General features: G+C 42.4%; 1 protein-coding gene and 1 long non-coding RNA gene across 2 annotated transcripts in view; one reads left to right on the forward strand and one right to left on the reverse strand.

Moving 5' to 3' along the window:
• The first annotated feature begins 3,597 nt into the window (after nt 1-3,597).
• Nucleotides 3,598-23,136, forward strand: part of LOC110391246 (protein arginine N-methyltransferase 8) — a 45,710-nt gene continuing 26,171 nt past the window's right edge. Inside the window, exons 1-4 of the mRNA XM_021383058.1 lie at nt 3,598-3,696; nt 8,722-8,829; nt 9,005-9,190; nt 11,226-11,381. Coding sequence (XP_021238733.1) covers nt 3,598-3,696; nt 8,722-8,829; nt 9,005-9,190; nt 11,226-11,381 — 549 coding nt within the window. The remainder of the gene's footprint in view (nt 3,697-8,721; nt 8,830-9,004; nt 9,191-11,225; nt 11,382-23,136) is intronic.
• Nucleotides 22,134-23,136, reverse strand: part of LOC110391247 — a 4,846-nt gene continuing 3,843 nt past the window's right edge. The window contains exon 2 of the long non-coding RNA XR_002434025.1: nt 22,134-22,504. This is a non-coding gene — a long non-coding RNA (uncharacterized LOC110391247). The remainder of the gene's footprint in view (nt 22,505-23,136) is intronic.

Below are 23,136 nucleotides of genomic sequence, written 5' to 3' on the forward strand. Positions count from 1 at the left end.
TTTTTTCTCCAATTTGGTGACCAGGATGTCATGCGGAACAGCGTCAAACGCTTTGCACAAGTCCAGGTAGATGAAGTCAGTTGGTCTTTCTTTACCACTGACTCTGTAACTCCATCATAAAAGGCCACCCAGTTTGTCAGGCACGACTTGCCCTTGGTGAACCCATGTTGGTTACCACCAGTCACCTCGTCTTAATTTTCCATGTGCCTTCACATGTAGTAGGGCCTTCAGGAGGATCCGCTCCGTGATCTTACCAGGCACAGAAGTGAGACTGACTGGCCTGTAGTTCCCTGATCTTCTTTTTCTCCCTTCTTGAGAATGGGGGTTATGTTTCCCCTTTTCCAGTCAGTGGGAGCTTCACCAGACTGCCATGGCCTTTCAAATATGATAGATAGCGGCTTGGCAACTTTATCCACCAGTTCGCTCAGGACCCGTGGACGGACCTCACTGGGTCCCATGGACTTGTGCCCCTTCAGGTTCCTTAGATGGTCTCAAACCTGATCTTCACTTACAGTGGGCAGATCTTCCTTCTCCAGGTTCTTACCTTTGCTTTCTGCAGCTTGGGCGCTGTGGCTAGAGCCCGTGCCGGTGAAGGCTGAGGCAAAGGAGTCATTGAGCACCTCAGCTTTCTCCATATCCCTCATGACCAGGTCTCCAGTTCCCTTCCGGAGAGGGCCCACATCTTCCCCGGCCTTCCTTTTGTCACTGATATACCTGTAGAAATTCCTCTTCTTCCCCTTTATGTCCCTGGCTAGATTTAAATCTGCCTGGGTTTTAGCTTTCCTAACCTGATCCCTGGCTGCTCGAGCAGCTTCTTTGTAGTCCTCCCACGTAACTCGTTCCTGCTTCCACTCCCTACAGACTTTCTTTTTGCATTTAAGTAAGTCCAGGAAATGGTTTCAAACTAAAGAAGGGGAGATTTAGGTTCGATATAAGGCAGAAGATTTTTACAATAAGGGTAGTGAGGCGCTGCAACAAGATGCCTTGTGATGTGGTGGATGCCCCGTCCCCGGAGGCATTCAAGGTTGGGCTGGACCAGGCTTCGAGCAACCTCATCTGGCTGTAGATTTCCCTGTTCACTGCAGGGGAGTTGGTCTAGACGACCTTTAAGGGTCCCTTCCAACTCAAACGGTTCTATGAATCTATGCTTCTATCTTACATTTGGCTTTGGATACCAAAATTCCTTTTCAACTTTCAAACAGTAAGTAACAGACTTGCACCGCTTTGTGATCTTTGCATTGGTTTCAGTACTTGGTGTTGTTTCTGCTGTGGTCTAGATACGTCAACTGTTGCTAGCATCTTATATTTCAGTTCTGGGGGAAATCAACGACTCAGTGTACAAGTTCCTTGTATGATTGCTCAGTCTCTGTTGTTCTGGACAGAGGCTCTAATCCAAAGCAAGCAATAGAGCCTCTGTTTTCTGAACGTGCTTCAGAGTTTTCACGGTATTTTTATTATCACCCTCGGAATTACAGGTAGCAGTTGTCATGTAATCTAAGCCAAACTTGCCTGTAAAGGACAATGGTGATAATAAGTGTACATGTTTGTCTATGTCAAGTAGATTTGAGACTGTACATCTCAGAGGTTCCCTGTACTTCTCAGATGTTCAGAGAAGTACATGACTTTGAAGCGGCTGAAAAAGTACTATCTTGAAAGCAAGTCATTTTTAGGATCAAACATCTATCCCCATTTTCTTACAGAAAGTAAGTTTTACACCAGAGAGTTTTTCACCCAGCCGGCAGTAGCCTTATCCAAGCCATAGGACATCTGACAGCTCCTCCAGGAGAATACGGTGGGAGACGGACTTGAAGCCTTTACCAAAGTCTAGGTAGATCGCATCCACAGCTTTTCCGTCATCCACTCGGCAGGTCGCCTGGTCATAGAAGGAGATCAAGCTGGTCAAGCAGGACCTGCCTTTCATGAACCCAAGCTGGCTAGGCCTGATCTCCTGGTTGTCCCGCACATGCCGCATGATTGCAGTCAAGACAATCTGCTCCATGACCTTCTCCAGTACTGAGGTCATGCTGACAGGCCTGTAGTTGCCTGGATCCTCCTTCCGACCGTTCCCGTAGATGTGAGTCACATTAGCAAGTCTGCAGTCATCTGGGACCTCCGCAGTGGACCAGAAGTGCTGATAAATGATGGAAAGTGGTTTAGCAATCACTTCTGCCAGCTCCCTCAGTACCCTCAGGTGGATCCCCTTTGGTCCCATGGATTTGTGACAGTCCAGGTGGAGTAGCAGGTTGCTAACAGTTTCCTCCCGAATTGTGGAGAGGTTATTCAGCTCCCCATCCCTGTCTTCCAGCTCGGGGGTCTGAGTACCCTGAGGATAACTGGCCTGACTGTTAAAGACAGAAGTAAAGAAGGCACTGAGGACATCAACCTTTTCCTTGCCCTTGGTGATAACCTTCTCCATCACGTCCAGTGAAGCCAGGAGAGCCTCCTTGGCCTTCCTCTTGCTTGTTAGTGTATTGGTAAAATCATTTTTTATTGTCTTTAACAATAATGACCGCGTTAAGTTCTTGCTGGGCTTTTGCCTTTCTGATTTTCCCTCTAGAGAAACCCTTGTACTAGACGTATCCTTGTACTCTTCCTGAGTTGCCTGAGCCTTCTTCCAAAGATGTCTTCCTTTCCCAGAGCCTCAGCAAAAACTCCCTGTTCAGCCAGACCGGTCTTCTTCCCCGCTGACTCGTTTAACAGCAAAGGGCGACAACCTGTTCCTCCCGTTTACAGAGTCTGTCTGACTACTGAGAAACAGGAGAGGATAGATTTACAGTTGCATTGTACTCAGTTATCTGCAGTTCAGAATAGATAAGAGGCTTTTTTACAGGGTGGATTGGATTTAAAGGGACCTTAAGGATCATCCAATTCCAATTCCTCTGCCAGGGGAAGGGACACCTTCCGTTACATCACGTTGCTCAAAGACCCATTCAACCTGGCCCAAACACTTCCAGGGATGGGACATCCACAGTATTTCTGGGTATCCTCACCACCGTCACTGCAAAAATTCATTCCTAATACATAATCTAAATTTACCCTCTTTTAGTTTAAAGCCACTACCTCTTGTCCTATCACTACACTTCCTGAAGAGGAGTCCCTCTCCAGCTTTCCTGTAGGCCCACTTTACGTACTGGCAGGCCACTGTACGGTCTCCCCAGAGCCTTCTTCTGTCTAGGCTGAACAACTCCAGCTCTCTCAGTCTGTCTTCATAGGAGAGATGCTTCAGCCCTCTGATCATCCTCATGGTCCTTGTCTAGACTCACTCCAACAGGTCCATGTCCTGCTGGGGGGTTCCAGAGCTGAGCGCAGTAATAATACTCTACGCGATTCTCAAGAGAATGAAGTAGAAGGGGAGAATCAGCTCCCTCAGCCTCCTGGTCACACTTCTTTTGATGTAACCCAGGATACGGTTGGCTTTCTGGGCTGCAAGTGCACATCACCCAATCATGTTGAGTTTCTAATCAGTCAGCACCCCCAAGTCTTTCTCAGGGCTGCTCTCAGTCCTTTCTCCACCCAGCCTGTATTTGCGTTTGGGCCTTGTTGAACTTCATGGGGCTCACATGGGCCCACCTGTCAAGCCTGTCAAGATCCCTCTGGATGGCACCAACCCTCCCCTCCAGCGCATCAACCAGTGCTGTCATCCACAAATTTGATGAGAGTGCGCACAAACCCACTGTCCGTCTCACCAAGAAAGATGTAAAATAGTTCCGGTCCCAATACTGATCCCTGAGGAACCCTGCTGACCACTAGTCTCCACCTGGACATTGAGTTGTTGACTGCAATGCTTTGAGTGTAACCATCCAACCAGTTTCTTACCCATCAAGCGGTCCATTTGACAAACCCACGTCTCTCCATTTTAAGGACAAGGATGTCATACAGGACAGCGTAAAATGCTTTGCACGAGTCCAGCTCTTCACTTATCCACTGATGCTGTAGCCCCATGGTAGAAAGCCACCAGATTTGTCAGGCATGATTTGCCCTTAGTGATGCCATGTTGGCGGTCAGAAATTATCTCTTTGTTTCCCATGTGTCATGGTTTTACGATTTTTGTTATTGATATTACACATCACAACATCATGTAGTGCACTGGGAGTTCAAGACTTAAAGCTCCAGTTCCATGAAGCTAAAGAAACCTGGTTTCCTCCAAATAGGCGCTCTTTATCCACTCATCACCTTCTTATTTCTGAGCTCCGCTAAGAATTCTTCATAGGTTTTTATTAATGATCACACAGTATGGTTAGTCTGGAGACCAAACAGTACACATGTAACACAAGACAGCTAGCTTAATAAGCTGCTAGCAAGTAGAAACAATAACAACTGAAATCTAGTTTCTTCACTTTCAATGGATCATTAAATTCTCTGTCCTTCTAGCAAACGTCAGATTTTCAAGAATTTTAGAGGAATACAAATGTGTTTGATACTTCCACTGGAACTTGAAATTAAGCTTGGTTACATAAGCCCGAATCTTATCAATGGGGTACACAGACAAGATACTGTGGCAGCTCCATTTCCTTAGAAAATCAGGTTAAAACTTTCTCAGATAATGAACCAGATTATTTGCTCAGTCCAAAGATCAACCAAGTGATGCTCCCACTAACCTGGAACAAGACTTACGCCAAAAGGATATACGCCAAAGGAGTCAAGGGAGGCTTTAACCAGTGCTGTTTTGTAATGATTTCCAGGAAGCTGTTGTAAAAGTAATTCTTGGTTTTGGCAGGATACCAAATACCTCTTCTTTGTACATACTGCTCTTATATCTGCAGGAGGAGGAAGAAGCAGCATTGTTGGAACGGCTAAGGTGATTGCATATCAGATGATATTCTCTTGCACACTGAAGGTGTAGATTATCAAACCAAATATTAAATAGTTAACCACTTCAATGTCGTTAAGGTGTCATAAATAAATAGATGAGAATTTGACAAATCACTGCAGCCTTAACAACAGTTTTTTAAGGACTTGAATTTTAACCTCCAGTCCTTTGTCTCCATAGTAATGTCAAGAAATTGACATTGAAATTCAGGTTTATTTTTATACCTCAGTTTTTGTCACAAACCTCCTAAAAAGGAGTTGAGCATATTTTCCTTTCTCAGACCCGCCTTGCTTCTCTCTGTGGGTAGACTGATATACATAAAAGACTCAATTTTTTTTAAATGATTCTTGAACACCCAGCTGTCTGTTGTATTATGGGAATTCGACATCTAGGGAGACTCCTAAGCTTATGTTGACTTAGGTCCTACAGACAATATGCCCAGTTTTCAACAAAGAAGAATTTCAGCAGGTTCAGTTGACGCAAATGGGCAACTCCACATATCAAAAGTCACATCAATCACTGAAATTTCCTATGTTAACATATCTCAATGTGAGATTCTGAGTAATGAGTGAAAGTTTTGTATCTTGCCCCCTGTAAGAACACAGAGCTCTTTAAAAAAGCAGTCCTGTACTAATTCCTTTAATGCATCTGTAATGCACACATCTTGTTCACAGATAAAGAGGAATTAAACTTTATTTGACGTTAAAATACAGGAAAATATAAAACTACTTTCCTCTGACATAAGTGTTGACATAGAGCACTGGGGCCCAAGTCCCATAGTAATGGCAGAAAAAAGATTGCTTCCGAGATTCTTCAGATTCTCCAGCTGCAACAAAATGGGAGATGGAAAACTAGAGGAATGCATGTTTTGCTCAGTGACAAATGGATTCTGAGACAGCTGCTTGCATTCTTTCAGACTTTATTGGGAACAGCAATGGCCAGTGTTCTGTAACTCTGTGCAGCTGGTTAAAGTCCGTATTTTTTTATAAATGTGGTTTATCCACATAGAACTCATTGGATCCTCTTAACTGATGTGAGGTTTACCCCTAGACCAGATGCTTTTCCTTTCCAGCAGTTAGTTAAAGAAGAAGTCATTTCTAACAGTGTACTTGTCCTAGGTTTGTAAATCATTCAAGCCTAGTGGACACCCCACTCCCTTCATTGTGGCCCTTCATTGGACTCTTCAGTATGTCTTTGTCTCTCTTGTCCTGAGGCACCCAGAACTGGACACAGTACTTCAGCTCTGGCTACACCAGCACTGAAAAGAGGGGAAAGATCATCTTCCTTGACCCACTGGCAATACTTTGCCTAGTGCAGCCCAGGATTTCAATAGCCTTCCTTGCAGCAAGTGCACATTCCTGACTCATGCTCGGCATGATGTCCACCCGGACCCCCAGGTCCTTTTCTGCCAAGCTACTTTCCAGCCAGGCAGCCCCTAGCGTGTCTGGAGTCGTTCCTTCCCAGAGATGGGGTTTCATTCTTTTCTTTGTAGAGTTTTATAAGATTCCTTTCAGCCCGCTTCTCCAGCCTGTCAAGCTCCCTCTGGATAGCAGTTTTTCTGCCAGTGCCTGATTTTGCATCACCAACATTCTTACTGAGTGTGATCTCAGTTCTATTTTCCACATCATTATTGAAGATGTTAAACAATACTGGACCCATTATTGACTTAGGGAACTCTGCTAGTTACTGACCTCCAACTAGACTTTAAGCCACTACCTTCTGGGCCCAGCCATTGAGCCAGTTTTCAAAGCAACTCACTGTCTTCCCATCCAGTCCATACACTGGCAGTATGTATACTCAGTACTCAGTAGTACCCCTTACCCTCCAGTAGATAGCTCTTGTGGAAGTGCCTGTGGTATGTCTGGAACCTTCTTGCCTAAGAGAGTAACACAATGGAGAATTATGTGAACATTAAATTTATGTTTTGTGCTTACAAAATGATGCAAAGTACAAGATTTCAGAGAAAAGTGTAAGACCTTATAGAGTCCATTTTAAATTAAAACGCAGTGCAGAACACCTACAGTTGAAATCTTTGTAATTCAGCTGAACATTTCAGAAAGGACTGCAGGGCAAGATTAGAGATATAGAGATTTAATAGATAAATAGAGATTTAATAACGTGTACACTGGTGGAGAAAAATACTAGATTATAAACTCAAGTAAATAATTAAAAGTATCAGGATTAAATTTGGAAGACATCTTGACAGAACTAGAGAAGACAAAAATGAAAATATCATCTGGCAACAGTTATATTCTTTATAAGATTGAACTCAATGAGATGTTGGAGTAAAAAAAAAGTTAGAAATAGATAAGAAAACACTTCTGGGTCTTTTTGTACAAAAGGTGTTGCAGGAATATAAACTACTTGTATTCCTTTTTCCCAGATGGAACAAAGAAACCATCAGAAGTTGACACAAGTGTTCAAATGAACTAGGAAAAAGTGTGGGTTGTTTTTATATATATAGAATTAAACTAAAGTAGGCTAATTGATGCTATTCATAGAGGGTACAAGAGAATGATGTTTTGCATTATTATAGTATAGAATATAGGGCAATTTTTTTTAAAGTGCCTCAGAGAGGCTGAAGCAAATCTGGTCCCCACTGGTAAATTACTGAATTTGAAAATCAGAAGAAAGTAGAAAAAGAGGTTTAAGTGGGATTGTCTTTCTTGATACCTGAAGTTGTTGACCCTTAATTTGCAGATCACTTAGCACACAAGTGAAGCTGTAATTTCTTCTTCCATCTTTCTCAGTTCATAATTTTGTTTCACGTTAACAATGGAAGATGGAGATGTACTCATGGACTGAACTATGATCTGTATCTTTTCATTTAAATTGTTTGTGAAACTTTCTGTCTTTTGTTTTAGGGATGTCAGATCTGAGTCAAGGTAGTATGATAATTCTGGCTCTATTGTATTTTTTCTGTTGAAGATGTAATACCAAAGTAAAACAAAATGCAGTATTCCAGAGTGTGTTGGTACCGTATGACTCTCTGAAATAGTAAAATAAATTAAGAGGTAACTGTGGTTGTTTAACAACTAATAACACCACCATGCTTCTCTCTCACCTTCCCTGCCTCAGAAAGAGCAAGTGACAAAATACAATGAAAACAAGAAAAAATCGTGTTTTGAGAAAAGGAGTAGTTTAATGAAAAAAAAAGAAGTCCTGTGGAAGCAAAAGGAGAAAAACTATTATTTCCCACCAGCAAATGATGCTCAGTCATGTCTTGTGAAAGAGAGGCTCAGTATTTGCAGTGGTTGGTCAGGAACATTTTCACAGGGAGAATCTCCCCTTCTCCTTCTTCCTTTCTTCTTTTTGATGTGTATGATGTCATATAGTCTAAAACATCTCTTTAGTTTTAGGTCAGCTGTCCTGACTAAGACCCCTCCCCGCCTCTTGCCCATCTCTGGCCTTTGGTGGGTGGGAAGTTAGAGAGACAGTCTTGATGCTGCTCAACAATAGCCAAAACATCGGTACTGTATCAAAGCTATTCTAGATCAAAGTGGAAAGCACAGCAGTATATGGGCAGACGTGGGGAAAGTTAACTCCATCCCAGCCATATCCAGTACAATAATATATCCCACACAACTCCTAGCACTGCTTTCTGAACACGCTAATACATTTTCAGAGAATGATAAGGATTTTCAGATACTGTGAACTTTCTCAAGCCTGCCTCATTGATAGAGCCAGATAGTTCACCTTACATTTAAGAATGTATTATGAATCCTCTCTTTCACGTCAGCAACACAGGGTTAAAAATCCTTTGATTATGAACCCTACTTTGTGGGGGAATTATTTAGTTATCATAACTCACCTCTCACAACGCTGTGGTAGTTTGCTAGAAAAGTGAGACACTAAGGGAGAAAATCTGGCTCTTAATTGCTGTGTGTTAATGTTAATCTGTATATGTTCAGAGTCGCTCACTTCAGCCAACACCAGTATTTTCCAGTGACTGCACTGATGAAGGTTATCTGCAGAGGGACAACAAAGAAAAAGCCATTAAGGAAATTTTTCAAGACAGAGTAAGTAAGAGCTCAGAATACAAAGCAGCCATTTTCATAGACTTCTCTTATGGCAACCCAGGTGTCTTTGGTGTGACTCTCTCTTAGCTAATTACAATATTGCTACGCTGGGCACTGAGAGAAATATTCTCTTCTAACAATGGCTCTTAACAAACAACACTCTGTATTCTCCTAGGTTTGCCCTGTCCCAACCCAGACTCCTCAGCCTACTGTTGTTCCAAAGCCAGTTCAGTCTGTCATACATGTCCCATTGCAACCAGGCTGCCCAGGTCGAGGCAAAATGGCAAAGTTCCTCAGTCCAGAAGAGATGACATCCAGGGATTATTACTTTGATTCCTATGCTCACTTTGGAATTCATGAGGTAATATTTATTTTTATCTCAGTAATTATTTTAGAAAAACAAACAAAAATTTTTTTCTGTGATTTATTAGTTATTTATCCCTTCCCTTTTCCTAATGATTATTATTTCTCAGCTTTTCTTGAAAACAGTGAATGAACTGGTCAGGTGCCACTTCTCCAGAGAACCATACTCAACCCTCTGTCCCATGTGAATCCTTACAAAAGTTCTCCACAGAGCTTCTATTAGCTATTTGTACAGTGGTGATCTTATCTGAGTACATTGATTTAGTACATTCATGAGGACTGGAAACTAACGTGATCACACATGGAGACTACATCATAGTTATCTTAGATCTTTTGTTCTCTTGAATATTTGAGTACAGATAATAGCAGAAAAGTTACTCAATTGACATTGGAAGCCAAGTAATTTTTTTGCTCCTGACATGTTGGCATTGGTGAGGCCCCACCTCGAGTACTATGTTCAGTTTTGGGCGTCTCAATACAGAAAGGACATTGAGGTGCTGAAGCAGGTCCAAAGAAGGGCAATAAGGCTTGTGCGGGGCTTGGAGAATATGCCCTACGAGGAACAACTAAAGGAACTGGGGCTGTTTAGTCTGGGGAAGAGGAGACTGAGTGGAGACCTTATTGCTTTTTTCAAATACCTGAAAGGCGACTGTAGTGAGAGCGGGGCTGGTCTCTTCTCAGTGGTGACAGGTGACAGGACAAGGGGAAATGGCCTCAAGTTGCACCAGGGGAGGTTTAGGTTGGATATCAGGAAAAACTTCTTTACAGAAAGGGTTGTTAAGCACTGGAACAGGCTCCCAGGAAGGTGGTTGAGTCACCATCCCTGAATGTGTTTAAAAACCATTTGGATGTGGTGCTCGGAGACGTGATTTAGTGGTGGGTTGTTAGAGTAGTGTGGTTAGGTTGCGGTTGGACTTGATCTTGAAGGTCGTTTCCAACCTGAGCAATTCTATAATTCTGTGTTATTTGAATGTGTAGGCTGCATTAATAGGAACATGTAGCCCAATAGCAATGTAGAAAATCCACACATTTACCAGCAAAATGTTGTCTGTGGATCAAGTCTAAAGAAATCACTAATATATTTACATGACTCAGGAGGAAGGAATCCTAAAAACCAGCCCATAAAATGTTACAGTGTAAGATAAGTGGCATTTTCCACAAATCACATAACTATTTCCACTACTCTAGTAATTATGTAGAAAGAGGCAACAGTCACAAACTTAATTGGAAAAAATCATCACTATGAGGTTAGTCAAACGCTGTCTATGGAGTGTCCATTCTTGGGCATCTTCAACAAGTGATTAAACAAGGCTCTGAGAAATCTGTTCTAGTTTATCCAGGCTCAACCAGACAGATGGACTAGAGTACTTCTAGAGGTCTCTTCCAATTTCTGTTTAATGTGGTTGAGAGGCCCTGGGTAAGGATTAGGGATATGGATAATAAATAAGATGATGTCATGAGTGTCTATTATTGTTCACCCAACCAGGATGATAGTACTGATGAGTCATTTCATTCAATTAGAATACACAGTGAACAAAGCAGTAGAAAGCAAGTTCCAAAAACAGCACACTATTTCCAAGTCCTACTGTGGACTAACTGCATCTTTTTCTGCAAGGCTCTTGCCTTCTTATAATGCTTTATAGAATTATTCTCTCGTGTTCAAGGAGAAACCTCAGAAAGTCCATAAGTTAAGGCTCTAGGTTGTTCACAACATAGGGAAAAGTTTGCATTTCTTTATAGCTTCTGTCTACAGCCAAAGCAGTGCTGTGATCAGATTAAGTTCTGGTTGCCATTTGTAAGAGTGATATATTTACAGAAATAAAATCGTATGAAGGTCATCATGCTTATTCTTAATAATTCACTCTTAAGTATCTTGCTTTTTAAAATATCTTTGATGCATGCACTCTGAAGTACTTGAAAAACCCTTCAGGTTGCTAATAATTCTTAAATTACGATAAGGAAATTAATTCAACAGCAGTGTTGAAGACATATAAGCACTTCAAATAATAACATCGCTTTTCTTTCCACCACAGGAAATGTTAAAGGATGAAGTGCGTACACTAACTTATAGAAACTCAATGTATCACAATAAACATGTTTTTAAAGATAAGATTGTCCTTGATGTTGGAAGTGGCACAGGAATCCTCTCCATGTTTGCTGCAAAGGCAGGAGCCAAGAAGGTATATGGGGTAAGACGACTTTTCCTCATATTTATAGTTTGTTTGCAAATTGTGCCTGAGAAGGAAACATGCAAAATGGATTTACACTAATTTCTATTTCTTTCTTGCCTTGGTTTGTAATTCTCCCCTTCAAGCTTTGAGTTACAGAACTTTCAGTGGAGGCCTGAAGCTTTCTGTGACCTACAGCAGTACACCCTTTAAATATATATATATTTATAGGGTGTCTCTCTCTCTCTGTCTCATATATATATAGAGAGAGAGAAATGTGAAATAGTGCTTGTTTTTTTGTGTGTGTGTTAGGGGAAGGGAGAGAAGGTTTATCTTTAGTTATCTGGTACTTACCCATAATTCCAAGCCAATTCACTATCAGATAATTCAACCAGTAAAAGAAAGAAAATTTTTCCACAGGTTTCTTGTTGTTACTGTTGTTTCCTTTGATTTTATTTAGGGTTCAGGCATTTATAAAGCTCCCTGGAGTGTCAGCTCACCCATGGACTGCTCAGTACTGGAGCTGGGAAGCCAGGAAAATGTAGCAAAGGAAGTTCATTTTAATATTTTTGTCACATGAGCTACATCACCACAAACCTGTCACCTAACAAGCTACAGAGTTGTATTTGTGCTGGAAAAGCAGACATTTCAGAGACATGGAAGTGGAAATCACATTCAAATTCAAACTTAACTCTATGGTCCTTTTAGCAAAGATTTCCACTGGAAACTGTGAATGTTCCTATTAAAAAGCAAATGTTTGACAGGAGTTATTACACAGAACTGAGTTTTTCCAGTTTCTTCTCTAAAGTTTTGATTTTTCAAATACTGTGTTATGGGCACTTGATAAATGCAGAGTGTTGGTTTTCTGGCTACAGTGACACTGAAATCATTATTATTCTCACTCTTTCCCTTCTTCGGGTTCAAATTCATCCATAGTCCTATCTATTTCTTCATGTTCCCTCTAAGTCACTGTTGCATGTTCTTCTTTGCTACTCAGCCAACTGCTAAAATCATCTTGGGGTCTCCAGGATGTGTAAATTATAGAATCCCTGATTCAGAAATATTTAGTTTGGAAGCCCTCTCAAAGTCTTTTATTCAACCTCCTGCTCAAAACAGAGTTAAATATAAAGCTATATCAGGTTACTCAAGTCCTAGTGCAGCTCAGTTTTGAGAATATCTAAAGATGGAGACACTAAATTCTCTAAGGACTTGTTCCATTGCTACAATCAGGGGAAATATCCCTTGCTGCAGGTCATGACTGCTGCCTTCTGTCCTGTCAATGTGCAGTTCTGAAAAATGTTTGACTTTTTTTCTCTGCAAGCCCTTTTTAAATAGTTGAGGATAGCTATTGGTTGACCACTCAGGTTTGCCATTTATAGACTAAGCAGGACCTGCCTCCTCAGTAGTTGTTCTTTCTTCATGTGCTCCAAAACTCTAGCCATCATGGCAAGATAACAGTAGATTCCACCTGGAGAGCTGCTGGAAGATGCATAAAGATATGATTGGTAAGTCTGTTCATGCTTGTCAGGGGGAAGTGGATGGAAAAATATATTCAATTATCCCCTTGAAATCTTGTATCATCCATCAAATTTAGTCATACAAAGTTCAGACCAATTTCAAATAAATTCTATTGTACATTCACACAAACAAGACAGTATAGTTAATGAGTTAAACTAACACTTGATATCAAGACACATGTAGATATCATCTGATTCCAATTAAAAAAAGTGGTGGTGAGTCCAGGGAAAAAAGAAATATAGAGATATTTTCAATATATTATGTATTATATTATTAATATTTACAGTCACCGCAGTGACTGCATCAAAAAAAAAAAATCTGCTAAGAAGAAATGCAGCATTAAACTGATGCCTGAGAAGCATAATGAAAGTAGGAGTGAATATACACACAGTGAACTAAATGCAGCTGTAAAAACTGAGGTTTTATTTATTGGAACATACAGCTTTCATAAAACACAAGTGCTTTGTGAAATTGGACACATTTAAGCAGATCACTGAGTTGAAAGAGAACTGGGGAAAAGTCTGGTAAAGGTAATTTATTTTCTTATTTCTTCACCTACAGAATTAAGTATATTCTTTACTGTGGAGTTTGGGGTTTTTTTTGTTTGTTTAAAAAAAGTACAGCAGTATAAAGTGCAAGCTAAAATAAAAATGAATAGCCTCGGCCACCCCAAAAATAAGTTTATTCTCTGAAATGTATCTTCCTTCCCAGAAAATCTGAGTTTTGTTTTTTGAGTTTGATTTTATTTTTGCTTTTGATTTTGCTTCCCTGAGAATTATGCTAGTTTGTTTTTTTTTTTTGAAACTTGTAGTCATTCATAAAATAGAATTTTTATTTTATTGACCTTTTTTCTCTAGAAAGTTTGGAAAGTCAAATCCAAGTTCTATTTTTTTTTTTTTTAAGTCAAAAAAATGAAACGGAAAATGCCAGACAGGAACACAGACAGAAAAACTAAATACATAATACTGGTTGTAGGCATGGACAAGGCTTTTAATCTATACCTTGTAAGGTAGAAGGAAAGTGACTGCTCCTTTAAGTGTGTCTGGTCAAAGACCTTTTCTGATACAACAAAGAATAAAAAGAAAATGAGGCAGTAATAGAGACCAAGTTGAACCACAAATAAACCTGGTCAGTAGGTTTGACTCATAACACCTGCTTCATAAGGAAAGTAGTATTGTGCACTGACACAAGCTTAAATCTCTGCAATTGGAAGAAGGCAAGCTGGTTTCCAACCCTGAGGTGACAGACTGGAATGACACACAAGACAAAGGATATTGGATCTTTGCCTCTGCTCAGAGCAGAAGGGAGTCTCTTCCTTTTCCCCTGAAGTACCCCTGTGCAACAGATGTGAGGCTCTGGGGCTGGAAAGAGAGTGCACGGGGTAACAGGAAACACACAAAGTTGGCCCAAAGTACCACCTGTACTAGAACCAGTGCCACCATAAAAGTGTAAAGGGTATTAGTAATTGGGGACCTCTCATGAGAGACACTGAAGCACCCATTTGTCATCTAGACAATCTCCCTAAGGAAGTTTGCTGCCCATTGGGAGCCCACACTCACAATATCAAGAAGAGGCTGAATGATGGTCGACTACTACACATTCCTACTCTTTCAAGTAGGATTGAATGAGATTACAAAGAGACTCTGCAAAATCCAAAGAGACTTCATGTCCCTTTGAAAGATGTTGAAGGCATTTGGAGCACAGGCAGCATTCTTCTCCCAGGTGAAGACAGGGACCCAGGAAGAAGGAGATGGACAAATCTGGTGAATGATTGGCTGTGCGAATAGTGTCATGCTAAGGGCTTTGGATTCTATGATCTCGGATATGCTTTGAGAGACTAGGCATGCTGACACCAAATGGGATGCAACTTACCAGGGGAAGCAAGAGTATTCTGAACAGCAAGTTGGCTGAACTTAGTAGAGCTTTAAATTGGATTCAGCAGGGGAAGGGGAATGTACATCTCATTGACACATAAGAGCTAGGGAACACTGACAGTTTAGGAAGCAGCAGAATTAATCTGTGAATTGTCCCAAAGGAATTGGGGAGGACTCTTCTAGAAAGGTAGTATGCCCAATATCTGAATTGCTTCTACACTAATGCATGTAGCACGGGAAACAGGTGGGAGAATTTGGAAACCACAGTGTAATTAGCAGACTATGACCCAATTGCTATCATGGAAATGTAGTGGGATGAATCACACAACTAGAACACTGCAATTGAATACTACAAGTTTTTACAAAAGACAGCCAGGAAAAGAGGGTTTGGGGTGTTGCCCTCTATGTTAAGAAAGAGATTGTGAAGAGCTGCTTCTGAGAAATAACCATGAACAGGTTGAGAGCTTGTGGTTAAAAATTAAGGACTGGACCAATAAAGGACATCTGGTAATCAGAGTCTAATACAGGCCACTTGATCAAGGGGAGCCTGGTGGCAAGGCCATCTTGCTTCAGCTACAAGAAGTATCATGCTTGCAGGCTCTCATCCTGATGGGAGATTTCAACCACCTGGATGTCTGCTGGAAAGCAAAACAACAGGCTGTAAACAATCCAGAAGATTCCTGATCTGCCTAGAGGACAGCTTCCTGGTCCAGGTATTAGATAAACCAACCAGAAAAGTATTACTAATCCTGGTGGTTACCAATGCACGTGAACTCATTAAACAGGTTAAGACCAGAGGCAGTCTGCACTGTAGTTATTGTGCCTTGGTTGAATTTGTTATCTCAGGGAATATTGGCTTGGCAGAGTCAGAACTCTGCATTTCAGAAGAGTGAAATTTCAGGTGTTTAAAGAATTAGTGGGAGAGATCCCCTTGGAAGCTGTCCTTAGGGAACAATAGAACTGAACAGAACTAGCAGAACAGTTTCCTGGACTATATAGAAAAGGAGATTTGTGTGTCCTTCTATCTACTGCCTTGTGATTTGTGAGTGCCAACACAAAAGTCAAGCATAATTTGGCTTTTAGAGGATGACTTAAATTCCCTGGACATATAAGAGCACTTCAGGGAGATAATTCTATTTGACATTCTCATGAGGGAATTAGAGACAAGGATTATACAAAGTATCACTAACAGTTTAATGTCAAATTTAAAAGAGCTAAAATAGGAATTGTTTAGGTAACTACCAGCAACTTTGACCCAAAAGGACACAGGAAAAAAAAAAAAAAAAAATGAGTCTCTCTCTAAGACATCACAAAAGTAGGCCCTTTTGCTAGAGCTCAAATTTAAGGGCAAATTTAAAACTAGAAGGTATTTTGCAATTCCTTTCCCACTAAAAGCTCATGATTGGTTGTAATGCAATGGAAAGCGTAACAAAATGGCACGGTAGCAAGATCTTAAGCTACAGAGACTGAGGATCTGGTTAGATGCAACAGCAAAAAATGCAGAAATAAAGGAAAAAAGTCTGCTTACCTTTAGTAGACCCTAAGTACACATAGATCTCCAAAGACATGCCCTTGCATCCACTGCCAACCCCTAAATGATGTCTGGGAAGGGGTGAATCCTGGCTCCACCCCTTCCAGTCACTGAGGTGCACTGCTTGCACCTGCGCTCCCCTGGGTTGGCCCTGCCTTCCCACCAGGAGCTCAATCACTGGCTCAAGCTGTGACTTAGCATTTCCACTACACTCTACCCCTTCATGGCAGGAACCAATGAAGGAGTAGGTTAAAGGTAAGCCCTTTCCCTTACGGTGATCCAGTACATCATGGTGCCTGTACAATTGTTCATCACGATGTAGATCAACAAAATATGAGATGATTGATGATTGGTTCATGGTTGAAGTCCATATTCCTTCGTGGGCCAGTACTTGATGGCTTTTTTGGAGGCACACAGTTGTCTGGACCAGTGAAGATTCAGCTTGTGTTCCATCAGTCCCATATAGTCCATCACCGGGTATCACACTTATCTCAGGGTGACACTGGAGCATCTTGGTGTCATGTTGCCCCTCCCAGTGGTGCTGTAGGTTCAAAGAAGCTCACGGGGAGTAGTATAGATGTTTCAGAGGTACAAGAAGGCATAGGTCCACCCTCGACAACAAGATACAGGCTGTATTCTTGTCCTAGGTCAACACTTCAGCTTGCAGTGGGGCATGTCCTAGCTACCTGTACCCTTTGGCCCAGTATCAAAGACTGTATTACTATATTGGATACCAAAGGGTACCATGGAGACATGATTAAGGTCCCCTTAGATATGAAGACTGGAGTGTTGACCACGATGTCTGCAGGCCATGTACCTGTTACCAGTGGGATTACCAATCTCCCCACCTCCAATAATCCCCCCCAAGGTACAAGCAGGTCACACCACTTTGGTCCTTTACACCTTCCAAGGCCATTCTATTCTATGGATACCTGGTTCTAGGTTCTGAGGGGCAGGGAGCGGAAGATTATTTTAATTACCAGTTTGGGGTCATAGCCAATTACTGGTGCCTGTCACTCGAATCCTAAGTGGGGAGGCCCATGTTGTCTGTAGCATCTTCAGGGCACTGGGTCTGCTGTCTCTAGGCCTTTCATTCAGATCCCACAGGCTTTCATAGAATGTCTTTGCCCACTCCTGCAGGAACTGAGGGACTGTCTTCAGAGCAGCCTTACAAATACCATTACAACAGTCAATAAGCCTGCTCCCGTATCTATATATACCATTGCAGCATTCAAAAAGTTCTGCCCCCATCGGATTACATGGCAGGTGGAATCGCCACTCAATGTTGTTTTCTTCTGCCCAGCACCAGTGAAATGAATTGCCATAATTGCACCAGTGACATGAGTCCCTTTTCTGCCCTTCATGATTTGTGCTGTCCCCTAGGCAGCCATCAGCTTGGTGAGTGCCTTGATGGTATATGCTTGGTTTGCTCTTGGCACTGGATAGGCCTGCATTAGCCCACTTGCTGTGTTGATATAGGTCAGGGTATATCTTGCCCCCTCAGTTGGAGGGAGGGGCCCAATGTAATTGATACTATCAATTAGGGATAGGGTCAATAGGATTGTCCATCTCTAACAAGATGGACTGTTGTTTTGGGCAACGATCTCAGTCTCATCTTGGAGCAAGAACTGCAGTCTTGGCATGCCTGGACAGTGTCAGAGAGTTGAATGGGCAGCCTCCATGCATTAGCAGCTGCCCACATTGTCTTTTGTCTGGCATGCCACAGCTTCTAATGTAACCAGTGGGCGATGTTCTTGGAGGGTGAATACTCAATCACTCATACTCAAGCCAGTGTGTCGGCTTCATCATTTCCCAGTGACTGTAGAGGTTGGTGTCCAAAAATGTGGTAGACACATATGGTCCTGTGTTTAACCACTTTCAATATGCCTAACCACATAGCTCTGCCCCAGATTGGTTGGGCGTGAATAGTCCATTCCTGTGTGACCCACTGTGCAATTCAAAGACTAAGCCATCAACAGGTTCCCTGATTATAACTATCCACAGAGCTTGCAGTTCTGCCCATTGTCTACTCTGACCATTCCCCTTTTTAAACCAGATTGTTTCAGTGGAAGGATGGTATGCCACTGCTCTCCACTTGCTCAGGTTACCCTTGCTGAACGCATCTGTATAACAGGCATCTTCAGGAATGGGATATTTCCCTTTCTGAATGGGACTCTTCTCCAGTGGAGCAACCATTGCCTCTTCTGGTGCATCACTGAGGTAATTCACCTGGCCTAGGATCTTCTGAAGCTCTTCTTTCAATTATGACAATGACAGACTCATCTGGTTGAGATAGGTGACCCACTGTGCCACTGTCTGTGCTTGGGCCACCCCTGTCTTAGGAAGGTGGGTCAGATCTTTTATCCACCCTTAATTGGCAAGGTCATCTTAACTGTAACCTCAGCTGTTTGGGTTATTTGTTCTACTGCCTGTAACACAGAGTAGGTAGCTAAAAACCGTTTTTCAATCATGCTATACCTCACATCTGCTCCACGCCAGACCTAAGATCAGAACCTAATTGGGGTTCACATAGAATTCTGGTGCTGACATAGGCCCCCCAAAAACCTATCCTGAGTTACATGGACATCTAGTTTGGCTGGAAGGGTAGGATCGAATATACCCAGCACCTGGGCCTGTTTAACATCTGGTTTTGCTTGCTGGAAAGCCTCTTGTTCCATTCCCCCCCTGTCCCATTTTTGGCCTTTCTTTGTGAGTCAGGGAACTGGGAACACCTGAACATCATCTATTATTGCACTAGGTAGTACTTTGACCCTTCCTGATCAAACTACACCCAGGAATTTCACCAACAGGCCTGGTTCTTGTACATTCTGTGGGTTTATAGCCCACCCTTTCTCTTGTAGATAAGCTGTCAATGAAGCTACTGCCTTTCCTAATGCCTCCAGTGAGTCAGATGTCAGCATGAGATCATCGATACAGTGATACAGTTTGATGTTATTGGGTTTATTCCAGTCTGCTAGGTCATGAGCCACTAGGTTATGACAATATGTAGGTGAGTGCACATGACCTGAAAGGATAGCAGGACCTGCCTGCCTTCCCATGTGAATGCAAACTGATCTTGTGATTCTTCATGGATATTAATACTGAAGAATGCATTTGCCAAGACTAGGACACAACGGTAGGTTTCTATTTCCCTACTCAATGCATTCATCAGGGAGGCAATATTGGGTACGGCAGCATGAATGAGTGGTGTCACCTTATTCAGTTCTCTGTAATTCACTGTCATTCTCCATGTGCCATCAGACTTCCATACTGGCCATATAGGGGAATTACATGGGCTATGTGCAGGTCTTATGATTCCCACTTTTTCTAGTTCCTGCACCATTCTTGAGATTTCCTATTGCCCCCTGGGAGTCTATTCTGTTTTGTGTTAGTAATGCAGCACATATCTGGCAAATAGCCTCATGTTTTTCATTGGCCTCTTAATAACACTTATATCACCCAGGTACTAATACACCTCTCTTTCAGTCTGAACTCTCCCACGGTCATCTGGAGAGTCAGATCCCATAAAGTGTCCATGCCCATTATATATTCTGGGACTGGGGCAATAGACACCTTATACTCCCAAGATGGGAGACAGCCAACTCCCAGCTTCAACCATGTCTGGATTACAGGGATGGTCTGTCCCCTGAACTGACCAATTGTCACCCTATCTCCCTGAAATTTAGTTGGATCACCATAAATAATCAAGGTTTCCATGCCTGTGTCCACTAACACCATTGCTCTCTGTATATTTTTCTGGGACCAAAAGATAGTCAGTTCAACATAGGGCCTCAGGTCTCATCTGGGTGCCCTAGTTGCAGGGAGGCTGACATCCTCCATCAAGCAAGTATTGTGCAATTACCAATTCTTTCTCTTCAGGTGACTTGGGTATAGTGGCCCAAGTCACTTGAAGAGGCCTTTTCCTATTTTTCAGAACTATAAAATCTTCTAGGTTCCATGTTCTTGTTGGAACACATTCAATTATTCTTACCCCTGCTTATCTAGGAGTGTTTTGAATTTTTTTATTTTCCTCCATCTGCTTCCATAGCTGGAGGAGAACGTGACTGAGCTAGTGATCAGTTTTTGCAATTTGAACTCCAGCCCAGACTAAATCACTGAACATCTGTCTTTGGGATACCGACATGGGTTCCAGTCATTATGTCCATGGTGCAGGCCTCCTAGTTTTAGCTATGGGGAGGACCTCAGCCAATTCCAACATCCTAATATTGTGCCTGGCCCTCAGGCACTCTGTTTCCCCCGATTGGCCACCAACTGGCAGCCTGTTGGACAACGGCCTCTGAGGCCACTAGGGGTTTCAGTATAGACATTAGTGTGCCATACCCGTGTGGAGGCACTTGTAAGATGAGATCTCTCATTCCTGTTGAAAACTAGGTCTGGACTTTCAAACATGTCCTCATAGATTGCCTCCTTCATACCTAATTCTCTAATGTAAGTTTGGAGTTCTTCCATTGAAGTCTATAAGCTGTATTTATAGGAATTAAATTTTATTTGGTCACTTGATTCTACACAAAGCCATTAACCATTGGATTAATGATTTTCCTCATTGTGTTGGACCGTAGCATAAAACCTTTGACTGAGGGCAGGGTGAGTAGTGATGGACACCAGCTTTGAAGTTTCTGGCCTGTTCACACTATAATGCTCTCCATCACCATATCCTACAGTCTGCACAGCCATGCTGGCACACTCACTAGGTTTTTGTCTAAAATGTTCTAGCAGATCCATTCAATTCAGCAGCCATGCATAGGCAGGTTATCACATTTAAGGTGGTATGGGCAGGGGGCCATTCCTCAGAAAGAAACTCCACCAGTCTACCCTGGTCTTTCATTGTTTTTTGGTTTATTATTGATTTTATCTCTAGAAGATCTGGGAACCCCAGATCCTCTAGGTGAGCTTTTGCCTTGTTAGTCTTCTTTTTGGATTCAACCAGGATCCAAGGATCCTGTTGATCTGGGTCCTTCACCTCCTCTAATGATATGGGTCTTAATTTTAGAGGGGAAATGACAATTGAAGATGGGGCAGTTCACCCTATCAGAGGCATAGTTTTGTTTTCCAGTTGTTTGATACAAGCTTTTAAAAGCTTGTTTTCCTCCTTTAGTTCTTCCACAGATAAATGATGTGTGTTAGTAGTAGCAGTCATCCTACAGTGGATGCCACTGCTACTCTTTCCTCTGTTGTTAGAGAAAGTTTGATTTAATTTATTCCAGAATTCTGCCATCTTAGGAGGAGATTTGATAACAGGACCATTACCCCTTACGGATCCCCATTCTTCAGTAATCTGAGCAGCACTCAGGGAAACCCAGGAATCCCTTCTTTGAGGTATTAGGGGTCCCAGTGACCAACCAACATGTTATTCCTTTAAGATAATCCACCCCAAGTCTGTACACTGCTGCCTCTCCTGCCTGGCTTGTTAAACGTAATGCAATAGAAAGTGTAACAAAAAGGCAGGGTAGCAAACTCTTAAGCTACAAGATATTGTTGTCTACGACAACGTACTAAGGCTTCCCTTCCGTCTGCACCTCCGCGTGCAGGGGCATACGGGACACATACACGGTATGTAGCGCCAAAATGCCAATTTAATGCTGTGCAACAAGGCTACTTATACCCGTACACGCGACCGCCCCATATACCCGTGACCCCCCCTGCTCCTCCCAGGTGCTCGCAGGCACCACCCGCCATGACTCCCCGATTCCTTCCTTGGTGCTCACAGGTACCACCCATCCCATTTAATCCCGCATCTCCCCCCTCTTTATATACAAACATAAAACGCCCCTGTAGTGTACCCTGCTCAGCCCTGTTACCCCATCAAAACTCCCTTTTTTTTTTTTTTTGTTGGCCCTTCTTCAAGCAGATCTTGACATAAGCGCTGATAATTAGATATCAGCAGGTCAACCTGTACTGTTTTTGAAACAATGTTCTCGATGAGCCGTTGCAGCAGCCGAAATATAGTAGATAGTAAGAGCAGTCCTTTTCTGACAAGAAGTAGTATCCGTAGACTTGCGGAGACGAGGGACACCAGCCAAGAGGAAGGAGGTGTTCATGTAGTCCCGATGAATTGAAGAATCAAGGCATGGGGACACAGTTCTGGACTCGTCAGCTCTCCCCCCTCTTTTAAGGCTCGGAGCCACGCCTTCAAGGTTTTATGCGTCCACTCCAGGATGGCTTGTCTCAGAGGCAGAGACAAGCAAACTAGGCACTCAGAGCTGCACAGAGAATCATGAGTTCCAGCCAAGATATGCACACTCTCACACACACCGGCATCTATTCTATATAATCATGTAAGTGGGAATCAAAAACTCCCTACACTAGTGCACTATTACTTACTGACCCTTGAAAGGTGGCAAATCACCAGAGAGGAGAGAGAAGAAACACGCCAGCAGTGGATGCGATAGGTAGCACCAGCGGGGCGTCCCCTGCTTCAAAGAGCAGTCTTCCCCTCCCAGCCACTACAGACTCTCTCCTGCTTTATTCTTCTCAGGGTCTGCAGGGCTGCGCGAGATACAGAGCCCGAGTGGAACATCTGCTTGCACAGCAAAATAAACTACCGGGGTCAGTCCTCTCTACGAAACAAAACATTTGCAGCTACGGACACAACTATGAATTGCCTTACAACTATCAGAATACTTTGTTCTATCCCAAGATCATTCTTCAGTAAGGGGCAGTTAAACCCCTGATATAGGTGCAAATTGAAGGAAACACTGAGCTTAAAAATCTATAGGGCAATATGCTAGAATTCTATGTTAAAATCACGTGTGGAATCAAAAAAAAAGGCGTGTGCCTTTGTCCTAACTAGTGTGATGAAAAACAGTTAATCAGGCTATAGTACAGGGTCATT

The sequence above is a fragment of the Numida meleagris genome, unplaced genomic scaffold (assembly GCF_002078875.1).
Source record: "Numida meleagris isolate 19003 breed g44 Domestic line unplaced genomic scaffold, NumMel1.0 unplaced_Scaffold329, whole genome shotgun sequence".
NCBI classification, from domain to species: Eukaryota; Metazoa; Chordata; class Aves; order Galliformes; family Numididae; genus Numida; species Numida meleagris.